The sequence below is a fragment of the Carlito syrichta genome, unplaced genomic scaffold, assembly GCF_000164805.1.
Source record: "Carlito syrichta isolate Samal-C Ts95f unplaced genomic scaffold, Tarsius_syrichta-2.0.1 Scaffold307260, whole genome shotgun sequence".
Classification (NCBI taxonomy): domain Eukaryota; kingdom Metazoa; phylum Chordata; class Mammalia; order Primates; family Tarsiidae; genus Carlito; species Carlito syrichta.
In genome coordinates this window covers 473,934-485,526 of record NW_007251356.1, presented here as the reverse complement: position 1 = coordinate 485,526, position 11,593 = coordinate 473,934, and the positions used below count along the sequence as shown (strand labels likewise).

Sequence of the window (11,593 nt, the reverse complement as noted above, 5' to 3'; positions counted from 1 at the left end):
AAAAATACTTTTGTGCCTCTTGCACCTGAATGTCACAGATGATAGATCTAGGTGCCAGTAGAGTATGAGTAGACATAAGCTAAATTTATAGTGAATGAAATGAAATAAGCTGATTATTTTGATGGTGGAAGAAGACAACAATGCAGTCTAATAATGGAGAAGAAATGTTAGACTCTGAGAGGTATGAAGGAGGGATATTAATAATCACTTGTTTTTCAAAGCCATCCTTTTACCTTCCTAGGAAGAAAAATGCCCTGGTGTGGCTCTCTCAAACTTTGGCAAGTGCCTTGAACTTAACTGACGGCTAGGTCTCCTATATCCACCACATGCTCTAATAACAATTTGATTGTCATTCCTCTTAAACTTACTGAGAAGTCTATCCAAAACAGAAGGGGATGGGTTCAGCCCCTTCCCCAAAATAACACCAATCAACATCTCACTGCTTATAGCAATTACTCAGTTATTTCATGGGTTGGACAAATGCCACTAGTTTGCCATTTGGACAAACAGAAAAAATTGAACTGCCCACAGGCATTCTCTGCAAAGACAAAAAAGAGATGCAATCATATGAGGTAAATTGAGAAACTTAAAGTTTACTATCTAGCAAGGAAGGCACTTACAGGTGTTGTCAACCTATGCTTCCTGACTGATGTACGTCTCAGTATACCCAACATCTGTAAATAACACTCTCTTTCCAGAGACACCATCTGTACCTCCATGACTGAACTTCTTTTGCAGAAGCCAAGCATTATTTGATTCCTTCCCAAAAACATGGTAGCTTGCACCTTAGCAGTAGTTATAAGAGATTTTCAACTGTTTATGGAAACATTCCCAATAGATCATGTAGTCCTTACACAACTGTAGAGATCCTTACAAAATGAGTGAATAATTGGTGTACTCATACTCATCCTATAGGCAGTTATTCAATTAGAAAAAGTGGTACAAAATTTGTCTAATTTTAGTTGAAGTAATCAATCACACCACCTCAGGCATTGAAGGTGAAGTCATTCAGGTCAACATCAACTCACTGTCCATACATTGTTATTGACAATGTAATTATTCTATACTTCCTCCTTGAAAACCAAAATAAAGCTTGCAACACAAATACATCCTGTTTTATCTGGATTAACGTACCTGGATTGTCCTGCTGGACTGCCACAATCCTATATCAAAATAATAGTAACCACTTGGAAGTGAGGACCAAAGGGAGGCACAAACTTTACCTGTACAATGACCGCTAGTATATCTAATGCTGAATTGTACCCCACATCTTTAAAACAAATTTTTTTAAAACACATCTTTGAAAATTCAGCCATAAAAAAGTAACTACTTAGTTGAGTAAGTCCCCCTACCATGCCCCATGTACAAAAGTAGGAGATACAGTACTCCCTGCTTATCTACAGGGAATACATGCCAAGACCCCCAGTGGATGACAGAAACCAAGGATAGTACCAAACTCTACTATTTATTCAATCTGATAACCAAGATGGCTACTAAAGTAACTAATGGGCAGGTAGCATATACAGGGAAGATAAGCTGGACAGAAAAATGATTCATATCCAGGGTAGGATGAAGTGGGATAACAGGAAACTTAATCATACTACTAAGAACAGTGCACAACTCAAAATCTTTTACTTGTTTATTTCAGGAATTTTCCATGTAACATTTGAGGACTGAAGCTGACCATGAGTAACTGAAACTATAAAAAGTGAAACTACAAATAAGGGGGCACTTCTGTAATTGGGTCTCTATACATTTTTAAAAATTCTTTGTTCCTCTTCCATCTGAATCTTATAGAAGAAATATCTGGGTGCCTGTGGAAATATCTCAGGCTAAATAGAAAGGTCAGCATGGAGATTTAAGGAGAAAGGTACCTAGCTTTTTAAGGTAAATCCTAATGGTTTATGGCATTTGTTCAGCTAGGTGGGTTTGGGACCTTGAAGGTATGGTTAAGGTTATTAATACAAGTTGGACTCATCTTGCTTCTTGTTTTGGTAGTAGCTTTACTTAAAATGCTGAATGAAGCAAATTGACCAGATTTGATCCCAGTCTCTATCAGTCACATTAATCAGAGGAGTGGTGGATAGAGTGACTCACTAAAGAGAAAATTCATCAGAAGCCAAGAGGGCATAAAAATGAGGTTTGGGTATTGTTGGAGACAATTCTTTATGGTTCTCTTGCATTTCTGCACACCTTATGAGACATACTTCTCTTTGTTTGAGACTATCTTCTCAAAAATCTGTGTATAGAAAGTAGCTATAAAACATAAAGATGCTGTCTCCTTCCAGAGCAAAGGGCAGGTTTGCTTGTAGTCTTGAAAATAGGAAGACCTCTGGTGCAATAGGCAGGCATGCTACCTGTCTAGTACAATAAAAATAATAGCTCCCTTTGGAGCAAATGATGGGTATGCCTACTGGTTCTCAAGCAATAGGGTTGCTTTCCTGTAGGGCAACCAAGTGTTACCATTTCCTCTGCACATAGCTCTATGGAAACAGCCCTGCAAGTTACCTATGGCTTTAGGAACTGATATAAATGCTACTACTCTGGCTCATACTTCTCTGTGAGTACTAAACTACCCTTTGTTCATGAAACTATGGTAGACTCACTTGTTAGCTTGCAAGTAGAGTAAAAAAAGTCTCAATTTTTAACAGTCACTATATATTTGTTAATCCATGGCAATAGTGCCCTTCTTACACTTCCATATTAATTAAAAAAAAAAAAGATTAACCATTAGTAGGAGGGAAAGATGATTTATTTTCTTCTTAAATAATTCTCTATAATATATTTGTGTGCCTAAATTAGGAGAGTAAAAGGAAATAATTACTAAATACTCTCTCTAAATGCAACCTTTTGTCACTTGTCCATCCTGCTATAAATCATTTGAAAGTCATTTTCTTTCTTCTGTTTCAGCCTATTTTTAATCTTGAGTGGATAAACAGGTACTTTTCCATCTTTTAAGTCAATGGTGAATAAAATGTGTTTGCAAACAATATTTACAGTTTGATGTTATGTTTGGAGATGGTAGCCATCCCCCAAATCCCAAACTAACAAATGTGTTAACATCTGATATGGTACCTCATATATCTCAATGGTTTATATAATATTTATTTTCTCTAAGTAAAACAACTTTATCATAAAATAAAAAAAAATAACATTATGGATGAATATGAGATATTTTATTAACCCAAATGTTTTGTTTTTTAATTACAAAATAGTATGTTTGTGAAAATTCAAATGTTACAAAACGTACTTTCAAAGACTGCATACTCTCATTACTTCACTATTCCACTATCAGCTACTGTTAATAGTTTGCTATACAAACACTAACATAAACGTATATTTAATAGAAATATGATAGTTTGTTTTCACCTTATCTTGGACCTAATGACTTATCAGTACACATAGATATCTCAATCTTTAACAGCTGCAGAGTTGCACAGTATATATGAAAATTTCTCATCTAAATCCTTTTTGATGGTGTTTAAGGTTGTTTCTACTTTGTTAACCACCAGAAACAATGCTGAAGTAACTATTATTGTATTTGCATCATGCAATTCTAAGAGTATTTCTGTTGGATAAATACCCACTGAAATACAAACATGCTGAATAACAGAGATGGCATAAATGCTAGCATTAGGTTAATATGACCCTTGATTTATAAATGCCCAGAAATATCAAGTCAAAATTCTGCTCTCACCTTTGTTGCTAAAGATTTTAGCTTTCCTAGTAATGACTGTTTATTGGAATAGACAACTTCTTCCTCATTATCTTCTCCTTCCATGATTGCACAACTGTCTGCAGCTGGGAGTTCACATTCTTTTGAGTTAGTCGTCATTACTAACTTGGAATATTTGTACTCCAGTCTAAGTAGTGGTAAAATAAATAAATAAATAATCATTTATTTAACATAGATTAATACTTATTTTATGTAGTCATATGCCAGTTCATTAAATTGGCTTGCAGTATAGTTGCTCCGCCAACAAATTTCCCTTACCTATAACCATGGCAATATGTGTTCTCATTTATCCAGCATCTACACACAAATATTTTTTTGCAGGATCTCCAAGAATAAGTTCAGTAAATTTAAGCATACCACTTACTTTATATTGACTACATTGTTCAATTATGAAGTACTTTTGGAAAACAAAGCTTTCATGTATGAATGTATTTTCTTAATTTATGAATATTTGTAAACCAATTTACTATCAGGTTCTCCAAAGTTCAGTTAATAAAAATAACAAACAGGCAAGTGATTTGGTCTTTATGGCTTCTCTATATCTTTTGTTCCTTTTTACTACTACCCAGATGTTATAATTGTCCCTAGATAGTATAATATAGAATTTCCACAGCGCCAGTGAGATGTAATTCTTTTTAAAAGATTCAAGTCATGTAACAGATCAATATTCATTCAAAAGTTAAGTTCAATATTCCATTTCAGATTCTTGGACCTGGAGTAAATAAATGTGATATTTGCCTATACACTTGGCCTATGCTTTTGCAAATATCTGCTCATAAGAAATTAAGGACAAGGTAAAGCAAGAAGACAGAATTATGTCATTAAAAGAAAGAGAGAGGATCTGACCTCCAATCTAAGCTCTGCTAACATCTACCTGAACAACATGAAGCCTCCAGTTTCCTTGTTTTATAACAAACAGCTCTAATTCAACAATCTCTAATTTCTATAATCTTTCTATTATCAGAATAATAATCATTTCTTCTGCTTGTTTTCTCAAATGCCTTTCTTAAAATTCCTTCATAAGAAGAAACTTCTTGTGTCTCTGAAATAATCTATTAATTGGATATAATGAAGTCTAAAATTTTCACAACAAAACAGACCCTCTAGTTCTGATGTGATCATTTCAATGAGGGCACTTACTTTTGATTTTTCTTCCAGAAGTAGCAAGTCAGAGCCACCAGTAAAACAGCAGTGAAAGCCCCCACGCCTGCTCCCACTTTCAGCCAAAAGTCAACAGTTTCACAGGTTGACAACTTTTTCTCAGGCAAAGAAATTCCTTTAATGCACCATTTAGGTTCATTCCATACGTATAAGGTTTCCTTTTAAAAATAAATAAGTAAAACAACAGATGACATGAAAATGAGATTCTGATTCAATTGTGAAAGCTAGAGTGGTTACAAAGTCAATTTCTTTTACAGAAGAAAGGGTTTCGTTAACCCTTTACTTATAATAATCATAGAAGATTATTCAGCATTCATTTAATAGAAGCCCCAGAAAGAAAAAAGATATAAAAGTGAGTAAATAAGGAAGTAATGAATGAAAATGTAAAAAAACAAAAACACGGGTTGTCACATGGGGAAGGGCTCACCCCATGTTGAGGAGGTTGAAATAAGGATGACCCCCCATCTGGACACATCTTTTTGGTCTTTTTTTTTTTTTTTTTTTGAGTTGGAGTCTCACTCTGTCGCCCAGACTGGAGTACAGTAGTGGCCGCTCCCGGCCACCGCAGCCTCAACCTGCTGGGCTCCGGCGATCCTTCCGCCTCAGCCTTCCAAGTAGCCGGAATTACAGCATGCACTACCACACCCAGCTGATTTTTTTATTTTTATTGTAGAGATGAGGTCTCGCCGCCCAGGCGGGTCTCGAACCCGCGGGCTCAGGCAATACACTCACCTCAGCCTCCTAAAGGCACGGAATTACAGGCTGAGCCACCAAGCCCGGCTTTTTTTTTTTTTTTTTTTAATTTTTGAGGGCCTCTGACTTTTCAGTCATGTTTTTGAATGAAAGTTTAGGTTACTTAATACAGTTAGTGGGAATGGGTTTTACCCACCCACAATGTAAGCCCATTTTCCCAACAAGCCTCTTCTCTGAGTAGAAGAGCAGACCCTGGACCCAAGACATGCAGGGGCTCATGACTGAGTAGGTAGGCACATAGACTATAACCTTCCTCTCCATGCCAAAATAAGAAGGGCATGATTCTGGGTCATTACTACTCACAAAAGGTACTCTCGTCCTCCCAAAATAGAATACTCAATTCCTTTAGGGCAATGTTTTTTCATACTGCAAGTTACAATTATCTAATGAATAATAAAATCGATCTACTGGGTCTCAAACAACTATTTTTTAAACATAAATCAAATAAAGCAGATCAAAACAGAAAATCAGAGTACAGTACATGGTTCCTTATATATTTCCACATACAAAGTGACCAGTAACAATTTGTGTGATGATTATATCCATTGACAACAAATGACACAGGACACCAATCATTTAATGTGTCTCATTAAATTTTCTTGTGTATGATGGTCACTTTATCAAAACCCTAATAGAATAATAACACCATAATGTTTAATTTTATGTTTTACAGACCTAAACATATTTTTTGCAGTTAGGAAGTAATGATCAAGAGAATCTCATTTACTTTGAAGAAGTCTCAATCAGGTTTTGGAGAGCAACTTTCAGAATGTCTTTTAGAAAGGATATGAGTGATTGAATTTTTTTGTTAATATATGATAGCTGTAGCATTTTCACTACACTTAGTACAAATAAATTATTTTTAAAATGAGTCACTTATTTTTTATAAAAATGATGAGGTGAGAAATGCTGAGGCATGCTCAAATTCAACTGCTGCATCTCTAAGTGTAAACAGTGACAATAAAGAGAAAAATGTCATGAGAAGAAAAGACTGTGCCAGTGTTTATATATTTCTATCAAATTTGCATCACTTAATGAAAATGGCAAGCTCTAATGTCTTATGACATAATCCTAAAAGATACTTGAAAACCCAGAATGCTTAACTTTTCAATAAGCTCCTCAAATATTGACACAGAAAAAAATCAAGATATTGGCAAAATATCTTAATAATTTTATGATTATTAATTAGAAAGCCTTAATCTATCATGTAATCACATCTTATTGGGAAACAGAAAATGGCTGACACTGCAGCTGAAAAATTCTTCCAGCATGTAGAGATATTTTGTTAACAGGGTAAGATAAATTTGATGACAAATTTAAAAACATTCCTCTCAGTGATAACACAGTATTTCTTCAAATCTTTGCTACTGCATGACATTTAAAAGTAATGCTTAATATACACTTAGAACTTGGTATAGATTTTTGAGATCCAATTTGATAAGAGTACTTTTATAGCAAGTTGTGCAATTCTTTTTGTTTATATCAGCTATATGTGGAGGACTTCTTGTATCATGTAAATTTAAATTCAAACATATCTGTATTAGATATATATACAGAACTGGGGAAGTGCATGATCAGTCAATATAAAGCAAAAAATTATAAAGGGTGGTGTAAGAAATAGGATCGAAACACAGCCAGATGATTAAAAATTAAAAGATACCCATTGCAATATTTTGCAATAACTATTTTTTCCACCATGATGTTTTAGTATCCAAAGAAATCCACACTGGTTTACTGACATAATGGAAAACACAGCAAAAGTTGTCATTTGTATACAAAGCTTACTGGGGAGTGACTCTTTGAAATATTTTATTCAGAGTTTGGAGATGGCCATTTCCACTTACTGTATCATACCCATTTGTTTGTAGTTGAAATGGAATATGTTTAGTAAAGTACATGAACTCAGGAATGACATTCATATTTTTCCAATTAAAGCTCAATTTCCTTTGGCAAATATTTTCAAAATTGATATCTAAGTATAACAGAGGGACATGTTTAATTGCTTCTGGTATGTCTCAAATTAAATTTGTAATTATAGGTGAAAATCATAAATTTCAACATGTCAAGCAAGTCAAAATGATCCAAAAGATATTACTCTTAAAGGCAAAAACAAATACTTAAGTAGAATCAACTAGCAACTATATACTCTCAACACTCTTATAAAATTTGGAAGAGAACCTTATCAATGAGGACAGTTTGAATGAAATTAGATAAATTATTATAACCTCACTGTCTTAAGCTTCTCATTATTACCTTCCAGAAGATAAATATTAAATAAGAGTGTTCGAATAAAAAATCATTTAGTTTCTCAGAGCCCTTGAGTTAAACCTGGTGTCCAAAGAATGGAGTGTAGCTTAGTTTTTCATTTACCTAAAAAAATAACTATAAGTAATAAGTTTATCATAACTTTAGAATAAGGGTAAATAATTTCTATTGTGAAGCAGAAAAAGCATCATTATTATTGAGGACTAACAGGAAACCATGTTTGTGAACCTGAAATTTTCATCCTTGGCGTACTCAACAGAGCACTTGCTGAGCGAGCAGTACTGACCCTGGGTGCTGAACTGGAATAAACCATCTACAGGTAAGCACATTTGACAAATTAAATAACACATGTCCTAATTTTTGTTTCAGTGTCATCTACTTGGAAATTTTTCCTATTCTGCATTAAATTGTTAATAAAAATATACTTCATATTAACTTTATGCTTGTACTTCATAAAATATGAAAATAAGTACAGTTTCATGAAACTCACTTTTAGACATATATTTGTGTGTCTAATTTGTGTATGTGTACTGGGTTTGATATACAATATAATTCTTATTATAGGTTCATGTTCATCGCAATTTAAAAAACTACTAATTTAGAAAATAGTTCTTCTATGATATTTTTCCCCTAATGGTGAGATAAACACAATTGCTGTCTAATGCTCTGAATGTATAGTACTGGGTAGAATCATTCTGATTTTATCCCCTCTCACACTACTGCCCTCCACGCTGCTAACTACAAGCTCTCTAAGACTTTCCTGGGCACTACTGCTCACTCGCTGTGATCCCCTTACTCAGTGAGTGTCCTAGCATGTTCTCCACTTCATGCTGGCCGGAAGATCAGTCCTATTCCATCTACCTTTTAGCTTTCAGAAATCCCACCGAAATCTCTGATCCCTACTTGCCACTGGGATTTCCAGCACTAATTTGCTTTCATCTGTGCTTCTTTCCTGCCACTTTGAGGATGGTTAGGAGGTACACAAGTAGTCTTGAAGCAGATCAAGTTGAGCTGTTTATCATATGGTACTACCATAATCTATTGCAGTAAAGTTTGCTCTCTCAAACACTATTAGTAAAAGTCAAAATTAATATAACCAATGCAATTTGTTAATATGTATCAATAGTTTTAAAGATGTCTATTCCCTGGATCCAATTATTCTTTTTCTAGTAATAAACGCTAAGGAAATAATCAAATTTCCATAAAAAGTTTATTACAGGGTTATTTACACAAAGATAGTTTTAAAATTTTATTCAAATGTCTAACAGGGAAATTATTAAATCTCAAATTATAAAAAGAACAGAATATTTGTCGGCAACTAAAAACCTGTGATTTAAAAAAATAAGAAGAAAAATTTTTAATGATCTATTAAATGTGTAAAGGAAACCAAAGATATAGGGTATGACTGCAGAGAAAGTATAGAGAGTAGGATTTTTATATGTATGTAAAAGGGAACCCCCAAAAACTGGAAATATTTTTTGAAGGGCCTTTTTATAGTGCAGGCTTCCCACATTAGGTAAGTATACTAGGAACCCATGGACATCAGTACACCAGCCAACATTTTTGTCAGGGACTGTGTTGGGTTTCAGTGATTTATTTATTTATTTATTTATCTTGAAGAGTCTTTCACTGTGTTTGTCCATTTCAGGTTGGGTGATTTACGAGTGCACCTTCCCTCACCACTCTGAGTGTTCAGCAGTTTTTGACCCAAAATAGCATGACCCACATGCCCCACCCTTCTTATTCACCTGATCTCACTCTGAATGACTGTTTTGTTTCCCTGGATGAAAAAAAAAGTCCTCAAAGGGAAATGTTTTTCCGATGTGGAAGAGGTGAAACAAAAACCGGCAAAAGTACTAAAAGGCACCAAAATTGACAAATTCAAAAACTGCTTTTTCCCGAGCAGTGGAAAAAGCATTTTGATAGGTGTATTACATCAAACAGAGAGTACATTGAAGGTAACTGAAGTTTAAACATGTAAGAATAAATACACAATTTTTAATAAATAAATTCTGGGGTTTGGGGGGCTCTCTCTCATATGTTTTACTTTTTAAACATGCTTTTCATGGTGAGTCAGTTATACTATCCCCAAATTATACTTATATCTGCATTATACAAATCACATCTTGATTTAATGGTATCACGCCTTGATAAATATCCATAGCCTATGACTCCCTTTTCATGAGGCATTTTCCTCCGTCCCAGTCACATCTGCAGCTACTACCCCAGCATCTGGGCTTAGCTATCAAACTTGATTTTAAATGCATATTAATGTCATATTAGGTTAACTATAAGCTTTAGCCAGGTTTGTGAGTCTGAGTTTTTATGATGGGATGCCAGATACTCAACTATATCTTCAATGACACAGTTCTGCTTAGATGGGTGTGGATCTTACCTGAAATCCTCTTTTACAAGCTCCTTCAATTTCATGGAAGTCATGCTCCGTGCACAGAGGGCAAGCTTCAGCACTCTCCCACAGGAAATAGAATGTACATCCATCACAAGTTCCTGCTGGGCATTTGCTGGAAAAAAAAAAAAAAAAGACAGTTTTTGCAACATATTCAGTGCAGTCCAATCAACACTTGAGTGCCTGTCGCATAGTGGGAGCACTGTATAGATGCTGAGGAAATAAAAGTAGAAAAGAAATCTAAAAGAAAGGATACTACAATGAGATAACACGGTGTACCTAGTAGGATGGCTAGAATCAAAAGGACAGATAATAGCAAGTGCTGTGAGGAGGTTGTGGAGAAACTGACACCCCTATACACTGTTGATAGGAATGTAAAATGGTGTGTCTGCTGTAGGACAAGCGAGCGGTTCCTCAAACAACAAAATACATAGTTACCATATAATGCAGCAAGTCCTCTCCTAGCTACATGCCCAAGAGAAATGCAACATATGTCCACCCAAAAACTTGTTCATGAAATGTTAATAGCAGAATTATTAATAATAGCCAAAAGGTAGAAAGAATCCAAATGTTAATCAACAAATGAATGGATAAACAAATTGCAATAGACCCATACAGTGGAATAGCATTCATCTGTAAAAAGAAATGCAGTACTGGCACACGGCACAACCTGGGTGTATCTAAAAAATTAACGCTAGGTAAAAGAAACAAGTCATACAATTCCACATATTATGTGATGTTTTTCATATGAAAGTCCAGAATAGGGAAATCTATAGAAACAGAAAGTAAATTAACAGTTGTATAGATTGGGAATGGGGCTAGAGTATAGGGAGGTGATAGCTAAAGGAAATGAGGTTTCTTTTTGAGGTGATGAAAATGTTCTCAAATGGACTGTGGTAGTGATGGTTGCATATATCTGTGAATATACTAAAAGCCGCTGAACAGTATGCTTTAAATGGGTGAACTGAATAGAACAGTATGTTTTAAATGGGTGAAGTGTATAGTATGTGTTGTATAGTAAATATATACATGATATATATTATAGAATTGTATAGTATGTCTCTGCTAATGTATTTATATTTCTACAAAGCTATTTTAAAAAATTTAACAGACACACACAGATAATGAAAAAAAAAAAAAGGTAGGGAGGGGCTCCGGAAAGACTTTTTGGTAGAAATGATATCTAAGCTGGGTCTAGAGTATTCAGTAGGAGTTAGCCAGAATAGAAGGAAAGCAAGCAAAGAAATACCTGCCAGAAGGGAAAAAGTATG

General features: G+C 34.7%; 1 protein-coding gene across 3 annotated transcripts in view; it reads right to left on the bottom strand.

The window, feature by feature from the left end:
• Positions 1-3,544: 3,544 nt before the first annotated feature.
• KIAA1324L (KIAA1324 like) overlaps positions 3,545-11,593 on the bottom strand; it is a 183,635-nt gene continuing 175,586 nt past the window's right edge. For all 3 annotated transcript variants that reach the window (XM_021715671.1, XM_021715672.1, XM_021715673.1), the window contains 3 exons: positions 10,311-10,437; positions 4,877-5,055; positions 3,545-3,863 (listed from right to left, as the gene is read on the bottom strand). In XM_021715671.1, the coding sequence (XP_021571346.1) occupies positions 3,680-3,863; positions 4,877-5,055; positions 10,311-10,437 (490 nt within the window). In that variant the 3' untranslated portion in view covers positions 3,545-3,679. The remainder of the gene's footprint in view (positions 3,864-4,876; positions 5,056-10,310; positions 10,438-11,593) is intronic.